The 24,424-nt window shown below is 43.8% G+C and overlaps 1 protein-coding gene across 2 annotated transcripts in view; it reads left to right on the top strand.

Moving 5' to 3' along the window:
• Nucleotides 1-525: 525 nt before the first annotated feature.
• Nucleotides 526-24,424, top strand: part of hcrtr2 (hypocretin (orexin) receptor 2) — a 73,730-nt gene continuing 49,831 nt past the window's right edge. For both annotated transcript variants that reach the window (XM_072549785.1, XM_072549777.1), the window contains exon 1: nucleotides 526-739. In XM_072549785.1, the coding sequence (XP_072405886.1) occupies nucleotides 578-739 (162 nt within the window). In that variant the 5' untranslated portion in view covers nucleotides 526-577. The remainder of the gene's footprint in view (nucleotides 740-24,424) is intronic.

The raw sequence follows: 24,424 nt of genomic DNA, 5'->3' as shown, positions 1-24,424 counted from the left end.
GTGATGAGGGGAATGAGGGTGGGGAAACTCTCAGGGTTGGGGGTGGGGATGAGTGTTGGATGTTTCCTAGGCTGGGGTGGAAGGGAGGGGATAACGGAAATGGGGAATGGGGGAATCCCAGAGTAGGGAATGAGGATGAAAAGATCCCTGTCTGGGGTTGGGTGGGGTTTGAGGGTGGAGTGTCTCTCAGTCTAGGGGTTGTATGTGTGTGTGTGTGTGTGTGTGTGTGTGGGGAGGGGGGTCTCCCAGTCTTGGGGTGGGGATTAGAGTAGGGGGTTCCCCCAGGTGATGGGAGGGGGGGGGTGTTGTGGAGGCTTGAGGAGTGGCTGGATTGATGCGTTCATTCCCTTTCCCATTGGAGGGACTGCGGGAGAGTGAAGTTGGTGGGGAGTGGGCACTGGGAGAACGTCAGCGAGTTGGAGTGAAACCTCCTCCCTTAGCAACTCCCTCCCACTCACGGAAATCCCTGGGCAGCACTGCTAGGGAATGGAGCGGTCTGAGGGAGTGGGCATTCTGTGAGCTCACTCTGCAATGAAGGAGATGGAGAGGGACCAGGCTGAGCAGCTCTTTGCACTTAATGAGACCAACAGCAGCGGCGCCCTCCTGTCCGGCGTTGATTACGACGATGAGTTTATTCGCTACTTGTGGCAGGAATATTTATATCCCGAGCAGTACGAGTGGGTGCTCATTATCGCTTATATTACCGTGTTCATTGTCGCCCTGGTCGGAAACATACTGGGTGAGTAACACTTTCCTGCCCTTTGCACCGTTCAGTAGCTGAGCTTTGGTGTTCCTGTAGCTGATGTATCGTTAAACCTTTCCCTGCCCCGATACCTCTTTCCCTGCCTGGCTTTGCTCACTTAGAAACAGGCAGCAATTGCAAGAAGTCACTTTTAAAAACAACCGTCCGATATTAATTTTAAAAGTGCCTTGTCTCGCAGTCCGTCTCATTGCAATAGTAAAAGTGACACCTGGTGATATGACCCCCCCCCCCCCCTCCCCCCACTTTTAGCCAGTTTTCCAATGCTAAACAGGTGTAATGGGAGAGAACATAAGGATGTCTTGGTTTCTCAGGAATACATAAATATTAGCAGCGATTATCACACCGACTGAAACTCAAACTAGCTAAAAGTGTGTGGCATCAGCAAATTCCTGCGGATGCTGGAGATCTGACAGTTCGGGTATGTTCAGCGTCTCTGTGGACAGAGATAAGGTTGCAGGTCCCTGCCTTTACATGACATGTCATTGCCGAGCAAGGTCAACTGTTTGTAATTTTCTAGGGTGAGAAAGGATCCTTGTTTGCAGAGAACTGAATAAATGCCTTCAATATCGCTTTTAGCGTTTCACACAGTGAGGGGGGAGCTGGACTGTATCAGAGAGCTTCGCTAGTAAGAGACTATCAGAGTCCACATTGGAAGAGCAGCTGGCGCTCTCTTTGCCCTTGTGTGAACAGAGATCTTAATCCGGTTGTGCTTCCTCGACCCATTCTTACTGTTTGCACAAGTGGGCTTTTCAATGTTTATTCCCGATTCTCCTAGAACAACAGTTTAAGGAGACATTCAAGGAGTCAAAAAAAACCCACCACACCATAACTAATGAATTCTGAAACCTGGCGTCACTTTCATTACAAAATATTACACAGTTACATCATGGATTTCTGACTGATGTGCCTTGATTGAACAATGGCATTGGGCAAAGCTGGGGAATGAAATCATGAGCTCTGATACCTTCCTGAATCCAGATCTCTAACCCCAAACTGTTCAATCCTCCCTTTCATATTCTTCCAGTGGAGCACAGGTTTCAGTGTGATACACTTTATAACCAAAGCTTTGTCAGACTATTACATACAATTGTTCATATTATGCATCCACCTCCACTACTTGAACCTGACCCTGACCTGGCAACATCCAAAACACTTGAACCTGTAAACAACCATCCCATGGACAATGGAAAGTATGTTGAATCAACGGTGACATACTCCATTGGTATTTGACTCCTGGTTTCACTTCCAACGTTAAAGTAGCAAAATGTTTGAATAAATTAGCTCCAACCCATACCATGCAATAATGTGCAATCTCTATCCACACGGGAACTTTGTTAACAGAAAAGATGCATTTTGCATTTGCCTGGCTTGGGAGAAGCAGTGAATGCGCAAGTAGGGAAATACACCTATTAATGGGACAGGAAGGCTGACAATGACTGTCATTTTCACAGAGTTGACTTCGCCATTTAGAATAGGACCTTGGATAAACTGCCAGAACACTCCTCTATTATCATCGAAAATCTCCTGACATGACACCTCAGTCATAACCAATAAGTTACTTTCATCACTGGTCTTTAACTGGATTATAACATTAAATACCATCTAGATTGAAAGCTTTTTTAACCTCACTCGCCTCCATGTCAAAACTAAATTGACTTCCATGATACATGATACAAATGGCTGCAGTGTTGTTACCCACTTTGCTCAAAATTTGCAAGCCGCTCTCAGTCTCTCCAATTTTGCAAGGAAGAATCTCACCTTACATTGATTGTTGCTAAGAAAAATCCTTCAGTCAACCCATACCTGGTCCACTAATTCCACTCCCATATATGTTTAAGGAGAGGCTCTGTACTATATTGAGCACTTTCTACACCTTGGCAGCCATCTCTCTTTAATGGTCATCATTGATGAGTGCATTGCAGTGAGACCTGGACTATGTATCAGTCAGCAACATATACGTGCAATGGAGAAATTACATAAGGAATATCTCTACTGCATCCTGGAGAAACATCAAACACTGCTGTTTATTTTGAAGCTAGAGCTCTGAGGATTCAGGCAAACTTCATGCACAATCAATAGACTGGATTCGGTGGCCCAGGGACCAAAAAGTGGCTTCCCTGCAAGGCCCAGTTTTTTTCTAACACTGAAATGGGCAACATTCCAGGGGAAGACAAAGAAAATGCTCCAAAGGTTTCTTTTACATTCAACAACATTATCATAAATGACTGGAAGGTGCTTGTCTTGAATCATTGAAAATGAAGGCAACTTGTCCATCAAGCTGCATCACACTTTGAATCACGTCATCCCTAATGATGAGGAAAGTGGCAGCAGGGAGGGGAAGGACAAGTAAAAAAAAAGTCCTGCACTCCAAATCCCTTCTCCTCACAGAATGTCCTTCCTCATATGTCCAATGATCTGTACCTTGAGAATCAATCCATTCGTACAGATGGAGAATCACAATAGAAACTCACAATTCTGAGTAGGCACTATCTGTGAATCGAGAGGCGGTGATCATGATAATGATGGGGTAAGGTGATGGGGTGAATCCGAAGAACTACCTCAGACAGTGTGGATGTTGAACTTGTCCTGTTAGCATGATTCTGCACTGCACAGTGAGCTGAATGAAATGACTATCCACACACACAATCGTTTGAGTACTTGAAATTCCTATGTAGACTGAAAGCTTCTTTTGAGATCAATGTTCACGCTCATCCCTGACCAAAGACAGGTGAGAGTATTAAAGAACTCCTACTGAGTTCTATACAAAATGCAGTGAGGTAGATCTGCCAGCATATCTTCCTATGTGCCGTATTCTACAAATACTATTAATTTGACACTAAAATTACTGACAGATAAAATGGTTAAGCTTTGATTCTTCATCATTTTAGTCATGATTTGGAGATGCTGCTGTTGGACTGGGGTGTGCAAAGTTAAAAAGCACACAACACCAGGTTATAGTCCAACAGGTTTCATTGGAAGCACGCTAGCTTTTGGAGCGACGCTCCTTCATCAGCTATTACCTGATGAAGAAGCGTTGCTCCGAAAGCTAGTGTGCTTCCAATTAAACCTGTTGGACTATAACCTGGTGTAGTGTGATTTTTAACTTCATCATTTTAGAGCACAGTGTATATACATAACAGTGGGTGCTTCTTATCTGCATGGGCAGCAGTTGCAATGCAATTACTGGTTCACTGCTCCAAGAGATTAAAGTGCTTACTGACAGTCTCTAACTTTTTATTGCTGCTGATATGGATTGCAGCTCCGATTCGGTGTGGTTGCTTTATCTTTAGGAAAAGGATATGCATGATGGGCCAAAATGGCTCCCTCATTTGTGTGTATTTTGTCAGAATCTAAATCAAACTGTATCGAAGGAGGTGGGAACACCTCCAATGGACATCTCTCTGTGCGACAAATGGGTATTTCTGATGAATCAGTACAAATCCATTCTGGTGAGAAGGGCACTGAGATTGATCGGACAAAAGGTACATGCAGGTAGGAGAGCATCTCTGTGACCTTCAGATGGTTATGGTGAATGGTGTTCCAGAATGTCTTTTGAATTGAGAAAATTGCTGAGAAGTTCAATGAAGAAGGGCAGAGAGCTGGGATGTTCAATTTGTATAGAACATATCAGACATGAGTTTATTAAGGTTAGTAATGCAACAAGTAATTTAAACAGGTGAATGCGTGTCATTACTTAGACCATGTAGTGGATGTACTTTGGAACTAATTCATAACATGTTTAGGATGGATGACAGGAAATTTACTTGGAATAGAACCCTGGAGTCACAGGGTACCTAAAGTAAACAAATTCAAGGGCTGATTTAATGGAGGGTTTGTAAACAAAAGACAAGGTTCAAAGAGTTTTTGGAAAAAGATCATAGGTGACGTGAGTCTTTTTTATGCAGAGTTATTCTGATGTACAAACTGACAAAGTGATGAAAGGAGATTCAATGACAATGTTCAAAATGGAATCAGATTCACACTTGAAGTGGAAATATTTGTAGGTCAAAGGCAAATGCAATGGATTAGACAGCTCTTTCAAAGAGAAGCACAGTTACAATGGTGCACATGAGCTCAGGCTCCACTGCACCCATTCTCAAGAAAATTATTTTCTGCAATGCGGACTTCGCTGGCTTAGATCAGGATTTACTCCCCAAGCAGAACTGCCCTTGAGACTATAGTGATAAGCTGCCTTGTTGGACTGCTGCAGTCAAGTATAGTCCAACTCAAGTCCTGCCATTTTGTAGATGGACTAGACAGTATTAATTCCTCAGATCTACAATATAATAAACTTGCTATTCAATTCTATTTCTATTCAATTTCTATTCTTTGTATGCAATGGAACTGCAGCACCTTCAGTGGGAGAGAGACACTTGTAATGGACTATTTCCCTTATAAATATGAAGGCAAGAAATTTCAGTGGGTGGGCATTTATTTTAGTGCATTAACAATTTAAGAGAATGGTTTATCTATGCATCATTGTAGTTGAGTGTTCATAGCATGATGTTTGTGTCCTTTCAGAGTATAGAGTCCTGGGGAAGGTGGCAGACATTGGGTTCCAGGCTTGATGGGGCAGTGGGTAGTGAAGGTTTGCCAGGTCCAGTGACAGTGGGAATGGTGTCAGGTTCTGGGCAGTTGGGAGGTGTAAGTGAAGGATCCTGGATGAAAAGAAGGTTTGTCAGATCTGGCAGTATGGAGTGGAGTATTGTTAGGTGTCAGTCCCAGGAAAAAGGGAAAATATCAGGACTCTAGGGGTTCGAAGGGGTGTGAGGTCCCAGGGTAAGCGGAGATGGGGTGGTGTAAGGTTTAGCAGCAGGGGTTGTTCAGTTTTGGGAAGTGGGAATGTCTGGTCAGAATCTGAGGGGCATAAGGGATCTGGGGAAAGTGTGGTTGAGGAAATGTACAGTAAGTTGTGGAGTTAGTTTAATATTAACCAAGAGATAGACTGCGTTGTTAATTGTCTCCTCTTTCTTGGATAACTATTTGATTAACTTCAGCAGAACGTTCTGAATTCTTCAATTTAAGTTAATACTGTTTGGATAGAAATGCATCATGTTAAATTAGTCATGTGATCTGTACCATGAGGCACAGCCCTTGTAGACAGACAACTTGACTTCACTTCAATAAAGTCTATGTATTGGACACACTGCTACACTGTCTGCTCAAAACGTGGCATTAGAAGAGGCCCTGAGATGTGTATTGCAAAGTTGTACAAAAACACAACTACTGGCTGGGAGGCACAGGTACGTGCTGATGATGGGTGATCTGCAGATCTTTTTAAAAAGTGCAATTCAACAAAGCATTTCACAGTTGTTATGATCGCAGCTGATGTTACTATTGGACAAGTCAGACCCTAGACTGAAGTCTGGCTTGATGGATCTTATTTTCTTTTTTGTTTGTTTTTATTTCAGTGTTTTTCACTGAAACATAATTACACACTGCTGCCGATTTGGTCTTAATAATAAAATAGAAGTTTATATCTAAAGTATAATGAGAAATAGAATTAACCAAACCACTTACATTAAACACAAGTTTAAAGATTTTGAAACTCATGATAAATATACTCCTATTAATCTTAAAAAACATCCTTAACAATATTCATATCATAGAGAATTCCTTCCTCTATTCACTCTGTGGGGCTTAATGTAATTGTACCTGCTTGCTTCTTGTCTTGAGAATATAATAATCGCTTTTTTTGAATCTTCATATAACCAACTTAGACTTTCTCAGTTTAAAGCAACCCCTTCAGCATTTTAACCAAACATTTCTGGTCTGGAACTTTTAAACTGAACTCCTTGCATTGAGATAATCTGTTTCTTAACAGTATTAAATTATCTCCCTTGTTTAGGAGCAGTTGTTTTACATTTCCGGTTTCAGCCAAGATTTTTGCAAATGATCAAACAGAAACGAAAAAGCTTTTCCAATCTATTGGCAATTCCTCTAAACTAAACTGACCATCCCTGCCCCACATTTCCAGAGTCTTCTACGTCAAGCCTGATAAACTACACTGTTTACTTAGTGCTTATAAAACTCTCCCAATAAATAAATTCCTATTAACCTCTAAGAGCTATTCAATTTCAAGATTATTTATTTTTTAAAAATAAGTCATCATGACCTTAAAAATACATGGAAGTTAATCATTATGGACTATGTAATAGTTATGGACTTATTGACAAGAGGTTTTAAAATCATGAGGGACATGGATAGGGCAAATAGCCAAGGTCTTTTTCCCAAGGTAGGGGAGTCCAAAAGTAGATAGCATAGGTTTAAAGTTAGAGGGGAAAGATTTAAAAGGGACCTAAGGGGCAATGTTTCTGTGCAGAGGGTGGTGGGTCTATGGAACAAACTGCCAGAGGAGGTGGTGGAGGCGTATGCAATTACAACATTTAAAAGGCATGGGTAAATAAATAAAGAGTTTAGGGGGAAATGGGCCAAATGGGATAAGGTCAGACTGGGATGTCTGGGCAGTGCTGATGTGTTGGGCCAAAAGATCTGTTTCCGTGATGTATAACTCAATGACTTTATGACTAAAAGACTTTCAAAATGTATTCCACGCTAACTTTTTCTGAAGCGCAGAAAAAGCACATGGAAGGAACTTTAAAACATTTTGAAGGCACATTTTGAGCTCCAAGTGCATGTTATTGTCCTGGGTTCAGCATTCGGGGCCAAGGGAGAAAAAGGGTCAAAAAGTGTGGTGCTGGAAAAGCACAGCAAGCCAGGCTGAGGAACAGGAGAGCTGACACTTATAGCATAAGCCCTTCATTAGGAATCTTGGGGGGAGGGGGACAAGGGGACTGAGAGATAAAAAGAGGGGTGTGGGGCTGGGGGTTAGAATGTAGCTAGGAATGCGCAGGGTAGATTAAGGTGGGGGCTAATGGTGATAGGTCAGAGCAGAAGGTGGAGTGGATAGGTGGGAAATAAAATTTACAGGTAGGACAGTTCAAGAGGGCTGTGTCAAATTGGAGGGCTGGTTCTGGGATAAGGTGGGGTGAGAGGTGATGAGGAAACAGATGAAGTCAACATTGATTCAGTGTGGTTGGAGAGTTCCCAGGTGGAAGATGAATTGTTCTTCCTCCAGTGTTTGGTGGCTAGGATTGAGCAATGGAGGAGGCCCAGGACTTGCATGTCCTTGGCAGAGTGGGAGGGGGATTTGAATTGGTCTGCCACAGGGCTGAAACGTTCCGCAAGTTGGCATCCTGTCTCCCCAGTGTAGAGGAGGCCACATCGAGAGCAGCAGACACTGTCTACTATGCTGTTTAGTACCTCTGAATTTATGGAACTAAAAGATGAGTGAATGAAAGATCGAATCATCTTAGTCCTATGAGATCCTACCATGGCAGTGTAATCACTAAGAGAAAAAAATCTGACTCTTGATGGAATGATAAACAGGTGCAGAATCTCTGAGCTTGTAAATCAACAGCCACAACACAAACACCAGAGTACATGGAAATTTATCCACATTGTAGAGAAGCAGCCTCAACTTGTGTGCTACATTGGTAATCAGCCCAGGGCTGTGTGCTATTTTGGTAATCAGTTCAGGGCTTTGTGCTATGTTGGAAATCAGTCTAGTGTTGTGTGCTATATTGATAATCAGTCTAGAGTTGTGTGCTATGTGGGAAATCAGCCCAGGGCTGTACGCTATGTTGGTAATCAGCCCAGGGCTGTGCCCTATGTTGGTAATCAGCTCAGGGCTGTGCGCTATGTTGGTAATCAGCCCAGGGCTGTGTGCTATGTTGGTAATCAGCCCAGGGCTGTGTGCTATGTTGGTAATCAGCTCAGGGTTGTGTGCTATGTTGGCAATCAGCTCAGGGTTGTGTGCTATGTTGGCAATCAGCCCAGAGCTGTGCCCTATGTTGGTAATCAGCCCAGGGCTGTGCGCTATGTTGGTAATCAGCCCAGGGCTGTGTGCTATGTTGGTAATCAGCCCAGGGCTGTGCGCTACGTTGGTAATCAGCCCAGGGCTGTGTGCTGTGTGGGTAATCTGCCCAGAGCTGTGCGCTATGTTGGTAATCAGCTCAGGGCTGTGCGCTATGTTGGTAATCAGCCCAGGGCTGTGTGCTATGTTGGTAATCAGCCCAGGGCTGTGTGCTATGTTGGTAATCAGCTCAGGGTTGTGTGCTATGTTGGCAATCAGCTCAGGGTTGTGTGCTGTGTTGGCAATCAGCCCAGAGCTGTGCCCTATGTTGGTAATCAGCCCAGGGCTGTGTGCTACGTTGGTAATCAGCCCAGGGCTATGTGCTATGTTGGTAATCAGTCCAGGGCTGTGTGCTATGTTGGTAATCAGCCCAGGGCTGTGTGCTGTGTGGGTAATCTGCCCAGAGCTGTGCGCTATGTTGGTAATCAGCTCAGGGCTGTGCGCTATGTTGGTAATCAGCCCAGGGCTGTGTGCTATGTTGGTAATCAGCCCAGGGCTGTGTGCTATGTTGGTAATCAGCCCAGGGCTGTGTGCTATGTTGGTAATCAGCCCAGGGCTGTGTGCTGTGTGGGTAATCTGCCCAGAGCTGTGAGCTACGTTGGTAATCAGCCCAGGGCAGTGTGCTATGTTGGTAATCAGCCCAGGGCTGTGTGCTATGTTGGTAATCAGCCCAGGGCTGTGTGCTGTGTGGGTAATCTGCCCAGAGCTGTGTGCTATGTTGGTAATCAGCTCAGGGCTGTGCGCTATGTTGGTAATCAGCCCAGAGCTGTGCGCTATGTGGGTAATCTGCCCAGGGCTGTGTGCTATGTTGGTAATCAGCTCAGGGCTGTGCCCTATGTTGGTAATCAGCCCAGGGCTGTGTGCTGTGTGGGTAATCAGCCCAGGGCTGTGTGCTGTGTGGGTAATCAGCCCAGGGCTGTGTGCTGTGTGGGTAATCAGCCCAGGGCTGTGTGCTGTGTGCGTAATCAGCCCAGGGCTGTGTGCTGTGTGGGTAATCAGCCCAGGGCTGTGTGCTGTGTGGGTAATCAGCCCAGGGCTGTGCCCTATGTTGGTAATCAGCCCTGGGCTGTGTGCTATGTTGGTAATCAGCCCAGGGCTGTGTGCTGTGTGGGTAATCTGCCCAGAGCTGTGTGCTACGTTGGTAATCAGCCCAGGGCTGTGTGCTATGTTGGTAATCAGCCCAGGGCTGTGTGCTATGTTGGTAATCAGCCCAGGGCTGTGTGCTGTGTGGGTAATCTGCCCAGAGCTGTGCGCTATGTTGGTAATCAGCTCAGGGCTGTGCGCTATGTTGGTAATCAGCCCAGAGCTGTGCGCTATGTGGGTAATCTGCCCAGGGCTGTGTGCTATGTTGGTAATCAGCTCAGGGCTGTGCCCTATGTTGGTAATCAGCCCAGGGCTGTGTGCTGTGTGTGTAATCAGCCCAGGGCTGTGTGCTGTGTGGGTAATCAGCCCAGGGCTGTGTGCTGTGTGCGTAATCAGCCCAGGGCTGTGTGCTGTGTGGGTAATCAGCCCAGGGCTGTGTGCTGTGTGCGTAATCAACCCAGGGCTGTGTGCTGTGTGGGTAATCAGCCCAGGGCTGTGTGCTGTGTGGGTAATCAGCCCAGGGCTGTGCCCTATGTTGGTAATCAGCCCTGGGCTGTGTGCTATGTTGGTAATCAGCCCAGGGCTGTGTGCTGTGTGGGTAATCAGCCCAGGGCTGTGCCCTATGTTGGTAATCAGCCCAGAGTTGTGCCCTATGTTGGTAATCAGCCCAGAGTTGTGCCCTATGTTGGTAATCAGCCCAGGGCTGTGTGCTGTGTGGGTAATCAGCCCAGGGCTGTGTGCTGTGTGGGTAATCAGCCCAGGGCTGTGCCCTATGTTGGTAATCAGCCCAGGGCTGTGTGCTATGTTGGTAATCAGCCCAGGGCTGTGCCCTATGTTGGTAATCAGCCCTGGGCTGTGTGCTATGTTGGTAATCAGCCCAGGGCTGTGTGCTATGTTGGTAATCAGCCCAGGGCTGTGTGCTGTGTGGGTAATCAGCCCAGGGCTGTGTGCTATGTTGGTAATCAGCCCAGGGCTGTGTGCTGTGTGGGTAATCAGCCCAGAGTTGTGCCCTATGTTGGTAATCAGCTCAGGGCTGTGCGCTATGTTGGTAATCAGCCCAGGGCTGTGCCCTATGTTGGTAATCAGCCCTGGGCTGTGTGCTATGTTGGTAATCAGCCCAGGGCTGTGTGCTGTGTGGGTAATCAGCCCAGGGCTGTGCCCTATGTTGGTAATCAGCCCAGAGTTGTGCCCTATGTTGGTAATCAGCCCAGGGCTGTGTGCTGTGTGGGTAATCAGCCCAGGGCTGTGTGCTGTGTGGGTAATCAGCCCAGGGCTGTGCCCTATGTTGGTAATCAGCCCAGGGCTGTGTGCTATGTTGGTAATCAGCCCAGAGTTGTGCCCTATGTTGGTAATCAGCCCAGGGCTGTGTGCTATGTTGGTAATCAGCCCAGGGCTGTGTGCTATGTTGGTAATCAGCCCAGAGTTGTGCCCTATGTTGGTAATCAGCCCAGGGCTGTGTGCTATGTTGGTAATCAGCCCAGGGCTGTGTGCTATGTTGGTAATCAGCCCAGGGCTGTGTGCTATGTTGGCAATCAGCTCAGGGTTGTGTGCTATGTTGGTAAGCAGCCCAGGGCTGTGTGCTATGTTGGTAATCAGCCCAGGGCTGTGTGCTATGTTGGTAATCAGCCCAGGGCTGTGTGCTATGTTGGCAATCAGCTCAGGGTTGTGTGCTATGTTGGTAAGCAGCCCAGGGCTGTGTGCTATGTTGGTAATCAGCCCAGGGCTGTGTGCTATGTTGGTAATCAGCCCAGGGCTGTGTGCTATGTTGGTAATCAGCCCAGGGCTGTGTGCTGTGTGGGTAATCAGCCCAGGGCTGTGCCCTATGTTGGTAATCAGCCCAGGGCTGTGTGCTGTGTGGGTAATCAGCCCAGGGCTGTGCGCTATGTTGGTAATCAGCCCAGAGTTGTGCCCTATGTTGGTAATCCGCCCAGGGCTGTGTGCTGTGTGCGTAATCTGCCCAGGGCTGTGTGCTGTGTGGGTAATCAGCCCAGGGCTGTGCGCTATGTTGGTAATCAGTCCAGAGCTGTATGCTATGTGGGTCATCAGCTCAGACATGTGCGCTATGTTGATAATCTGCTGACATTTTACACATGTAACAATGTAGAAAAAAAGCACCGAGCCAATGGAAAGATCAAGCTTGAAGGACAAGTTGCAAACGTTGTGGAGGTAATCATAAACAACAAAAGAAAGCATGTCCATTTTGTGTGGAAAACTGTGTTTTAACTGTATGAAGCTAAGCCACCTTGTACAAAAGTGTTTAGCTCGGAATCAGACAAACAATGCCTTTAAAGAAAATTGCTATAAAGATGTCAGACAATGATTCAGATCAACCAAAAGTGACTCGAAGGGGTGTCAGATGAAGATTTGGATGGTTTGATTTACATATGAGTGCAGGTTGGGAATGTCAAGTCTAAAGAGAAAAATCATTTTTAACCATTGCAATGAGAATTATCCACACACAAAGTTTCAGATCGACCCTGCTGCGTCTTGCAGAGTGGCCAGAGGCAATCTAAAAGTGGACTGAAGGTAAAGTTGAGGTTCTGTGTTGGAACAATGCTCACTCTGAGGGGACAAATTAACGTGAGACCTGATGGCTGTGGCAGATCCAATTCTAAGACACTCACCTCAGCAGAAACAAGTCACGAGCTAATCCTAAACAGTCCAGAAGAGATTCATAGTGTTTCACAGGCGATATCAGCTAACAAACAAGAGAAACAAACGGTGCAAGATGCACAGGGTCTGACTGCAAGGACACAAAAGAATTTTGATGCTTAAGTTGGAGAATGAAAAAATTGCTTTCCTGGAAGGAAAAACAAATCACATAAATGGGTAAGTGAGATATACTTGTCCATCCTATCTTGCATCCTTTAAAATGGAGGGTTAGGAAGACCAGTGTATTCATTTTCCAGCATGATTTTTTTTGTTGTCTATCCCTTCTAGATTTTCAGACAGAGTTAATGCAACAAAAGGAAAAATGTATCTTAGCCAACAGCATAAATCAGCCGTGTTAACTGGGAAGGTTTGGAAAGCAAACCAGAGAGCACGTCATTCCAACCAGTAGATGTTGGAAAAAAAATCCACCAATCTGCATATGTTCCATGAAAAGACACAAGCATTTCAAAGGCCATTGGTGCTCTGCATGTAAATAAACAAACAAAAGTGGGACGAGCCAAACTAACAAACAGTGGCTATTGAGGGCTGTTGTGTGTATGATTTTTTATATCTATTCTTTCATAGGACGGCATCACTGCCTAGGCCAGCATTTATTGCCCATCCATTGGCAAATAGAGTTCAATGTGGGTAAGTGTGAGGTGATTCACTTTGGTATGAGTAACAAAAAGATGGGGTACTGGGCTAATGGTCGGATACTTGGTAGTGTGGATGAGCAGAGGGATCTTGCTGTCCATGTACACAGGTCTCTGAAAGTTGCCACCCAGGTAAATAGTGCGGTGAAGAAGGCATATGGCGTACTGGCTTTTATTGGTAGAGGAATTGAGTTCCGGAGTCCTGAGGTCATGTTGCAGTTGTATAAGACTCTGGTGCGGCCGCATCTGGAGTATTGTGTGCAGTTTTGGTCACCATACTATAGGAAGGATGTGGAGGCACAGGAACGGGTGCAGAAGAGGTTTACCTGGATGTTGCCTGGTATGGTCGGAAGATCGTATAAGGAAAGGCTGAGGCACCTGGGGCTGTTTTCATTGGAGAAAAGAAGGTTTAGGGGTGACTTGATAGAGGTGTACAAGATAATTAGGGGTTTAGATAGGGTTGACCATGAGAACCTTTTTCCACGTATGGAATCAGCTATTACGAGGGGGCATGGCTTTAAATTTAAGGGATGGTAGGTATAGGACAGATATTAGGGGTAGATTCTTTACTCAGCGAGTCGTGAGTTCATGGAATGCCCTGCCAGTAGCAGTGGTGGACTCTCCCTCTTATGGGCATTTAAATGGGCACTGGATAGGTAATTGGAGGATAGTGGGCTAGTGTAGGTTAGGTGGGCTTGGACCGGTGCAACATCAAGGGCCAAAGGGCCTGTACTGCGCTGTATTTTTCTATGTTCTATCCCTAATTGCTCAGAGAACAGTTAAAACTCAACCACATTGCGGTGGGCCTGGTCAGGTAAGGGTAGCAGTTTCCTTCCCTGAAGGACATTAGTGAACCAGATGTATTTTTCCCACAATTGACAATGGATTCATGGTTATCTTTAGGACTTCTAATATCAGGTTTTTATTGGATTCAAGTTTCACCATCTACCATGGTTGGATTTGAATTCAGATCCTCAGAACATTCTGGCCATTCTGATTGGTAACTTGGATAACTTGAACCTAGATGATAATGGGTGCAATATACTTTCTTTGTTTTATATAACAAACAACATGTACAAAGATCCTTCCTAATTTGCAATAATCATGTGACTCCTATCAGGGGATTCTATTGAACCACACCCCTGTAGGCAGACCTCTTGACTTCAATAAAATCCTCAAATTGAATATACTGCTATATTGCACAACCAAAACAGGAGTAGGGGAGTTTCTGATCAGAAGCTTCACTTTCCCAGGTCACTCCCTCAGAGTCTGAGGAGATAGAGCAAGACTCCACCAATTCTATGATTATTGGGCCATTGCAAAATCTAAACCATGACTAGATTTTCTTGTAACCACCTTCTAAAACTTGTAGATCTGTTCGTAAGACTGGAATATCTGTCGTTCACCTAAGAAATATATTTGAAATGATTTTTAAGTGACAATGGTTAAACTGATGGTGTATCTGTTTTTAAACCTTGTCAATGTGAAAGTCAATCTGATATAAAATCACATTATTAGGCTAATAATTGAATAAAAGTGACTGGCTTGAGCTGTAGAAGCAAATACTTCATTATTATCCCTGAATGCACTAGAACTGTCAAAAAGGCACTACTGAATGAAGCCGTTAACGTCAGTTACTCCAGTCCTGTGGATTTTGGAAGCACTATTCCATTTAAATGAATAGACATAAAATTAATCCCCTTTGTTATGACAGGGGTTAACCCCTCTGTTAATTTAAACCAACAACACAGAAAAGAGTCACCACCGTGCTCTAATCTGTTAAAATTTGAGAGGCAAAGAACTATCCCATAGGTGACTGTTTAATGTAAAAATTGATAACTTTATTCTTTAAGTTCAACAGAGAATATTAAACCAACAATTATTTACAACTCCTTTTTCTTAAACCTATCTTTTACCTCCCACTCTATAATACTAGTCTGATAAAAAAAATCACGATTAAGATTTACAAAAATAAATTCACGTTTCAAAACCAGTCAGCTTTGTCAAGTGTCCTTTATAGATTTTCCTCTGTAGATTCTCTCCAGGTTGATTTCAATGTTCTGCTGGACAGATACCTTTTCAGAGAGCTCTTCAACTAGTAGTCTATATTTGTGGATGTCCTTGGCAGTTCTCATTCTACCTGATCAAAATGTCTGGTTTTATACCCCAAAACATTGGTTTGTTTCATTAGTTTTAATATTATCAAAATACTAAATTCAAATTTGATTGGAATTTGGTATCTTGGGGCATAATTTAAACTGGCTGAATTTGAATTTGTTTTTGTTTCATGCAACCCAGGTGCTTCTATTTGTTTTGATCAAGTATTAAATTGTTACCTTGTTCAGGACACTCTATGCTTTCAGTCGTTGCTAGCATTTCAACCCTCTTAAAGGTACAGTACACCTCTACAACTTCATAGCACCATGCAGTTGCTGCTTGTAGGGTACAGTCTGTTGTGTACTGTCACTGGAAAATGAAAAATAAACTTCCATTCTCCCTAATCTTTCAGGCATTAGATCTTCCTGCAGTATAGATGATCAATTTGAATACAGAATTCTCCCAGGGGCCTGGAACATTCAGAGGTGTCTACAGTGAATACTGGATCGCAAGATGCAGTCTTGTAGAGAAGGCAGATTTGGGAAATTTGGAAATTGTTGTCCACTTCTCAATAGAAATTTAAATCATTGTTATCTGACTGGAGAAGATCCTGAAGAATAGGTGGTGGCAATAGGATTAGTTCTGTAATTGTTGATGCCTATGGTGACAGGGTTAGATGGAATAAAGTAGAAGGAGGATCATATGGAACGTCAATACAACTGTCAACCACTTTGGGCAGGAAAGCCTGCTTCTACACAGTACCTATGGTATCACTGGGGCTAAGGGGCCTCATCTATGCCGCATGACACGATGACTTTATAAACTGGGCTGTTGTGTACAGTTTTAAATTCTGTTGCTAATGAATATTTGGCACATAATGGACATTAGGTTATTCCAACATTCCCAAACATGCACGCTATCCACCTGCAAGATGCATTGCAGAATTTTACCAAGTCTCTTATAGACAACACCATTCAAATCCATGGCCATACAATCTAGAAGGACAAGGAACAGCAGATACTTAGGAACACCACCCTTCTGAGTTCCTTCTGAGTCCCTTCTGAGTCAAGCAACATTCCAATTTGGAATATGTCACTGTTCCTTCACTGTCACTGGGTTAAAATCCTGGATCCCTTCCCTAACAGCATTGTGGGCCTATCTGTACCAAATGGATTACAGCAGTTCAAGAAACAGTGGCCATCTTCTCAACTGCATCAAAGGATGGGCAAAAAATCCTGGTGCAGTCAACAATGCTCACTCCCATGAATGAATAAAAATAAACATACTAGTACTTGTCATTAATCAGATTACCCTTGCAAACATACAGGTTCCATGATGTGGTATCCAGTGCTTGTCCATTTCCACAATAGAAGGCAGGAAGTGACTGGAAGTTGGTGTCTGTAACATGACCAACATTTGAGAAGTTGCTTTTGAATGAGATAATTTGCAAGATCACAGACTGGAAAAGACAGTGACTGTGAGTACCATAGGTACTAAACACTATCTTGGATAGCTCATGTTCTTGCATGATTTAAAGGTTATACTACCCCCATCTTGTGCACTGTCAACAACCCTTGATAGGCAAAAGTGAGGACTGCAGATGCTGGAAACCAGAGTTTAGGTTAGATTGGTAATGGAAAAGCACAGCAGGTCAGGCAGCATCCAAGAAGCAAGAAAAACAATGTTTCGGGCAAAAGCCCTTCATCAGGAAGCCCTTCATCATTCCTGATGAAGGACTTTTGCTTGAAACGTTGATTTTCCTGCTCCTCGGATGCTGTCTGACCTGCTGTGCTTTTCCAGCACCACTCTGATCTCAGCAACCCATGATGTCAGACTGGAATGGCATAGGAACTCCTGATGTTCTTTTGTCTTGACAGATTTTTAGAAGCTCAGCACAGTCCCATAGTGTACAGCCCAAATATTCTACAGTGTCAAAGACATTATTAAAAACACCATGAGGGGCACTCGTACTGGCCATTAACTTAGAGATGAGATCGCAAGATACTGTCAGGTTAAGGAAGGAAGGATGTGGTGATGTGACAATCAGTCAGCATGACTCAGACATTCAAATATCACCTTTGCCACTTCAATTAAAGAGAATGCTGCTTTTGCCATAACTGCAACAATAGGAACTATTCCTCTGCTACATTTGTTCCTCCATCTTTAACTGAACATTGCTGTTACCAACTTTGGCACCAGCATGCTCAGCATATAGACTGTGACTTTCGCCATATCACTACCCATGACAGCTATGCTGGAGTTTTCCACACCTAGAATAGATGAAACCTCTCATAATGATCATCCATTTATTGACAATATTAGATGGGACAGTTTCATACAATTGGAACACTGCAAACCAGTATTATGAACAAGAAACCTCAGGCAGATGCTAGAAACCTGAAATAATAACAGAAAATGTTGAAAATCCTTAGCAGGTTAGGCATCATCAGTGGAGAGGGAGAGAGAGAGAAAGTTAACATTGGTACTTCTATCAGAAGTGGAAAAAGTTAAAATGTATAACAAATTTTAAGCAGGCGTAGAGACAATGAAATGGCAAATTCTAGATTAAACAAAAGGAAAGGATTATGATCGAGTGGAAACCAAGAGAGATTATAAGACCTAGGAGACAAAGGTCAAGGGTGAGAAAGAGTGGTGCTGGGACAAATAAACAAACAAATATTGTGAGTTTTAAATAGCAGCAACAGCATCATTAATAACAGTTACTCACTCAAAATGGGAGCAATGGTTATGACTTGAAATTATGTAATTGTATGTTAAGTCATAGAATCATACAGTTATGATTCTTATCCCACTTGTGGTCTTCCACAGTTGATACATTTAGTGACAGGGAGGCTCTCACTCCCACCAAATTCAAGTATTCTACTTAATGTCAGCCCAGGATAAAGTGTACAACCACTCTGGAATAGTTTTTGTGCTACCTACTTTCTGATCAAAATGTGGGAAGTCAAAGGAAAAGGCTCATTCCAATATCCAAAGGCAAGAATACTGTAAATATAATACATTCAATCAAGACAACCCCTCAACTTTCATCAAATGGAGGAATGTTTCTCTGAGATTTATTAGCTCAGCTGGTTGTGGGACTACCACATCATCAACCTGTCTCACTGCTCTTGTTATTGATGAATTGAGTTTATCTTTGCATTGTGAGATTTTGCTGCCTGTGCACCCACTGACTTGCCAATGTATTCTAAGCATACTCCTAGTCCCCAGCACATGCAGTCATTTCACTGAAGTGGAACTTCAAGACATCAACTGAATGAATCAGTCCCATTTGCCTCATGATGCTCTGAGCTAAGCTGAATACCCAGATGTAATATCCCTAGATGCACGGTAAGCTAGAGTTGTACTGATTAAGGGAAGACTAACCAATTCTAACTTTGTAAATCTCACATAATATTCTAAAGGTATTGGCAATCATTTAATCTGTTAATCCCATTTCTCCAAATTATGTAGCAGTAAAAGATTGAAAGTCATTTCTCTAATTTGATCAACTTCTAACTGAAATGTTGACAGCACAGCTCAATCTTGCTATCACTCGAGTATATCCTGTTAAATGTGAAAAATATGAAAGGAGACTGTGGAAGCATAAGTTATTCAGAGAAATTGAAAAGCAGTTGACAATTAGTCAATATATATAGTTTTGATAACTCAGTATTTTGCGAAAAGGATTGACAGTAATTCAATGTGTTCCAAATGAATGAAGTATTTATTTCAAAGAAAGTGGTCAGAGCATTGAGTATAGGAGTTGGAAAGTCACGCCTCGGCTATACAGGACATTGGTTCGGTCTCCTTTCGAATACTGCATTCAGTTTATGCTCTCCCTGCTAGTGGAAGGACGTTGTGAAACTTGAAAGGATTCAGAAAAGATTTGCAAGGATGTTGCCAGAGTTGGAGGATTTGAGCTACTGGGAGAGGCTGAATAGGTGGGGCTGCTTTCCCTGGAGCATCAATGGCTGAGGGGTGATGTTATAGAGGTTTAGATTAGATTAGATTTGATTACTTACAGTGTGGAAACAGGCCCTTCGGCCCAACAAGTCCACACCGCCCCGCCGAAGCGTAACCCACCCATACCCCTACATCTATATCTACCCCTTACCTAACACTACGGGCAATTTAGCATGGCCAATTCACCTGACCTGCACATCTTTGGAGTGTGGGAGGAAACCGGAGCACCCGGAGGAAACCCACGCAGACACGGGGAGAACGTGCAAACTCCACACAGTCAGTCGCCTGAGGCGGGAATTGAACCCGGGTCTCTGGCGCTGTGAGGCAGCAGTGCTAACCACTGTGCCACCGTGCCGCCCACTAAGGTTATATAAGATCATGATGGACTTGAATAGCCAAGGTCTTTTCCCCAGGTTGGGGAGTCCAAAACTAGAGGGCCTAGGTTTAAGGTGAGAGGGGAAAGATTTAAAAAGATCTAAGGGGCAACTTTTTTCACACAGAGTGGTGAATGTATGGAATGAGCTGCCAGAGGAAGTGATAGATGCCAATGGAAACATCTTCTCAATGTCCACTCTGTCCAGGCCGTTCAGTATTCTATAAAGTTCAATCAGATACCCCTTCATCCTTCTAAACTCTATCAAGTATAGTCCCAGAGTCCTCAAATGTTCCTCGTATGTTAAGCCTTTCATTCCTGGGATCATTCTCATGAACCTCCTCTGGACCCAGTCCAGGGCCAGTACATACAAATGCTCACAATACACTAAATGTGGTCTGACCAAAACCTTATAAAGCCTCAGATGTACATCCCTGCTTTTATATTACAGTCCTCTCAAGATGAATGACAGCACTGTATTTGCCTTCCCAACTACCTCCAAGTTTACCTTAACAGAAATCTGGACTGGGACTCCTCAAATTTCTGAATTTTCTCCACATTTAGAAAATAGTCTATGCCACCATGCTTCCTACCAAAGTGCATGAACTCACACTTTCCAACATTATATTTCGTCTTTGCCCACTCTCTTAACCTATCTAAGTCTTCCTGCAGCCTCCCTACCTCCTCAATAAGTGCCCCTCCACTTATCTTTGTATCATAAGGGTGGACGCTAGGAAATTGTTTCTGTTAGACGAGGAGACTAGGACCCATGGACACAGCCTTAGAATTAGAGGGGGTAAATTCAGAACAGAAATGTGGAGACATTTCTTCAGCCAGAGAGTGGTGGGCCTGTGGAATTCATTGCCGCAGATTGCAGTGGAGGCCGGGATGCTAAATGTCTTCAAGGCAGAGATTGATAAATTCTTGATGTCACAAGGAATTAAGGTCTACAGGGAGAATGCGGGTAAGTGGAGTTGAAATGCCCATCAGCCATGATTGAATGGCGGAGTGGATTCGATGGGCCAAATGGCCTTACTTCCTTTCCTATGTCTTATGGTCTTATGGTATCATCTGTAAACTTAACCAGAATGCCCTCATTTCCTTCATCTAGATCATTAATGTATAAAGTGACCTGTGGAGGAAGGGAGTTGTAGGTCCAACAGATTTTAGGGATTGTAAAGAGAATGAAAAAAACATGTACACCCATGTACTGTGTAGGATCTAAAGCCATGGGGTCCTTAATCCCGTGACTATCCCACTGCATTACCCTTTGTGATGTACCTTGCTGCTGTAGACACTGCTAGTTGACAAGCAGGAGACTGGCAGAACCCAGCAAGCCAGGCAGCAACAAGAGGTGGAGAAGTCAATGTTTCAGGTGTAACCCTCCTTCAGGACTGGGGGTGGGTGTAAGGGGCGCTGCAGAGACATTGCTGAATAACTCAATCACACCAACAGTTTTGGACACAGTGGTTAGGAAAGAATAAGGATGTTGTAGAAGGAGGGCCATTACTCTCTATTATACCTTGTTCTTCTTGCATCTAGATGCTGTAGCAGGCCCTCACCACAGATATCCATCCATGGTACACGGGTTGTTGCCATGATGTTATGCCTAATGCTGGAAAAACTACATCCGGCACTGCACAGAGAGACAAATAATCAGATGTAAGATGAAAATAGTGCATTTATTTAAAAAAGTGCAAAAAGAATGTAAAATCACCTAAGACCTAAAGTGTCCTCAATACATTTTCTTCCTCCTCCAACTAAGTATTAATATACTCCCTGATACTGCCTCTGGGAAGGGAGGAAGCCCACTCAGTAATGGAGTCTGTTGGCCTTAGGTGTTTGTTCAGGTGGTCTAGAGTACACTCTGGTCTGCATGGGCCAGACATGCTGAGGATCTTCTTGCCAGATGCAGGTGACCCTTTGCAGTGTGAACTTTCAAGAGTCAGAAAGGAGCTGGCCAGATGGAAGTGAAGACCCTGACTACCTCAGGAGTGTTCTGAGTTGATATCACTGAGGAGGCTGTATCTAGTTCCACTTCTGCCTGAGTGCCCCCGGCACTACCCTATCTGTTTATGAAGAAGTGGCACTCAGTGCTGTTTGGAATGATGTACTCTGGTTCAGTTCGGGAATCAGCTCAGTTGACTCTGCTGATTTCCACTGTTGCCTTCAACACCTATTTCATTATCATGGCAATTTTTTGATTTTGTCATCAGACCTACTTTGTGGTTCTGGGAGAAAGTGAGATCTGCAGATGCTGGAGATCAGAGTTGAGAGTGTGGTACTGGAAAAGCATAGCAGATCAGGCAGCATTCGAGGAGCAGGAGAATCAATGTTTATGGAGGATTCCTGATAAAGGGCTTATGCCAGAAATGTCGATTCTCCCGCTCCTTGGATGCTGCCTGACCGGCTGTACTTTTCCAACACCACGTTCTCAACTCGATTTTATAGTCTTGTCATCAGACCATCTGTGACTCACATTGTTTGCTAGTCTTCATCAGTCAATGTGATGAGCGAAACACTCTTCTGGCACTTCCGTGACTTCTTATTTGAGCTTTTGATTTGCTTCTACTGAGCTGAGTGAGTTTCGCTTCATGTTTTGTATCTGGGATGTCAATCACAAATAAAAACAAATTGCTGAAAAAACTCAGCAGTTCTGGCAGCAGCTGTGGAGAGAAATCTGAGCTAATGCTTTGGGTCCAGTGACACCTCTTCACTGGAATTTCAAGACTTCATTCTTGCCATTACCTTGGGCTCTGAGTATTCTGTCCTCTTAGGGTGAGCATTGCTCTGACACAGAACTTCACATTTCCCATTGAAGAATTCACTTTTTGATTGCAATCTGATGTAACTTTACGTTGTTGCAAAAAATTCAGCGTTATGGAAAGTTTTGCAGTCTGTATGACCCTTATTAGTCATTTGAAGCTCTTATACTGCTATCTTTGTTGCAATAATTGAAAACCATTTTTCTCCTTTCAGCTCAATGTCAATGGTGTAGATTGAATCATTTGTATCTTCATCTAGCATCTCGCAGTACCACATTTGATTGATCAGAATCCTCATCTGATTTGGCTGTAGCAATAGTCTTTCTGGTCTTTGTAGGCTTGATTGTCTTCTTTCAGGTTAAAGGTTTGCATGCAAAAAGACTTCATTTCTTGCGATTAAATCACTGGACATGCTTTCTTGTTTTTTTTTGCTGGTCTTTCTGTGAATACTTACTGACTTTCTCCACCTTGTCATGTTTGAACTGTCAAGACTGCTTTTCAACAGAATGGATAGGTCTGAGCTCCCTATCAAAATAATACACAGCCTTGGGTTGGTTCTCCACCTGTTCTCGCACGTGTGTGCTAAAGCTATTGATTGACAACCTCAGAGCCTCTGCATATGTGTAAAACCTAATAAAGAGTCAGATTCTCTTCTCTTATCATCCATGCAGCCTTCGTAGGTAATCTCAGGTCAAATAGCATTCCATCTTGAATTAGATCATTTTCAAGTGAGTGAATTCATTGGGTGCTGTAAGCTGTGTTAATGCAGTAATGTATTTAACAACAGGTTCTTGTTCAACTTAAGCTTGAACACTTGGACATTTACCATTCTTATGTGGTACTATTGAATCATCCTAATGAAGGGCTTATGCTCGAAGCATCGATTCGCCTGCTCTGCGGATGCTGCCTGAGAGCACCACACTCTCAACTCTGGGTTCCAGCATCTGCAGTCCTCGCTTTCTACTAATTTACCATTCATATGCAATGTTCAAATTCAGTTTAAAATGCTTCTAAAAGTTCTGTCATCTTTTATTTATTCTTCAGAGAGAATTTAGCTTGAAATGCATTTTATAATAGTGTCTCCCCAGCAGTGTTGTCCACATTCTTTATCACCATTATCTGATATTGCTGTACATGACAAACTTACCCCATTGGTAATGGTTTTGTATTATGGCGCAATGGTCTGGGGTGTAGTCAGCCATCACTGGATAACCAGTTTTGTATTAGAGGCTTCAAGAAGTGTTACAGAAATTCTTTCATAGAACATAGAACATAGAACATAGAACATAGAACATAGAACAATACAGCACAGAACAGGCCCTTCGGCCCACGATGTTGTGCCGAACTTCTAACCTAGATTAAGCACCCATCCATGTACCTATCCAAATGCCGCTTAAAGGTCGCCAATGATTCTGACTCTACCACTCCCACGGGCAGCGCATTCCATGCCCCTACCACTCTCTGGGTAAAGAACCCACCCCTGACATCTCCCCTATACCTTCCACCCTTCACCTTAAATTTATGTCCCCTTGTAACACTCTGTTGTACCCGGGGAAAAGGTTTCTGACTGTCTACTCTATCTATTCCTCTGATCATCTTATAAACCTCTATCAGGTCACCCCTCATCCTTCGCCGTTCCAACGAGAAAAGGCCGAGAACTCTCAACCTATCCTCGTACGACCTACTCTCCATTCCAGGCAACATCCTGGTAAATCTTCTCTGCACCCTCTCCAAAGCTTCCACATCTTTCCTAAAGTGAGGCGACCAGAACTGCACCAGAACTGTGGCCTAACCAAAGTCCTGTACAGCTGCAACATCACTTCATGACTCTTGAATTCAATCCCTCTGCTAATGAACGATAATACTCCATAGGCCTTCTTACAAACTCTATCCACCTGAGTGGCAACCTTCAAGGATCTATGTACATAGACCCCAAGATCCCTCTGTTCCTCCACCTGACTAAGAACCCTACCATTAACCCTGTATTCCGCATTCTTATTTGTTCTTCCAAAATGGACAACCTCACACTTGGCAGGGTTGAACTCCATCTGCCACTCCTCAGCCCAGCTCTGCATCATATCTAAGTCCCTCTGCAGCCGACAACAGCCCTCCTCACTGTCCACAACTCCACCTATCTTTGTATCATCTGCAAATTTA

This window comes from Chiloscyllium punctatum, chromosome 3 (genome assembly GCF_047496795.1).
Source record: "Chiloscyllium punctatum isolate Juve2018m chromosome 3, sChiPun1.3, whole genome shotgun sequence".
NCBI lineage: Eukaryota > Metazoa > Chordata > Chondrichthyes > Orectolobiformes > Hemiscylliidae > Chiloscyllium > Chiloscyllium punctatum.
The sequence above is the reverse complement of the archived record's forward strand: the minus strand, read 5'-3'. Positions and strand labels throughout refer to the sequence as shown.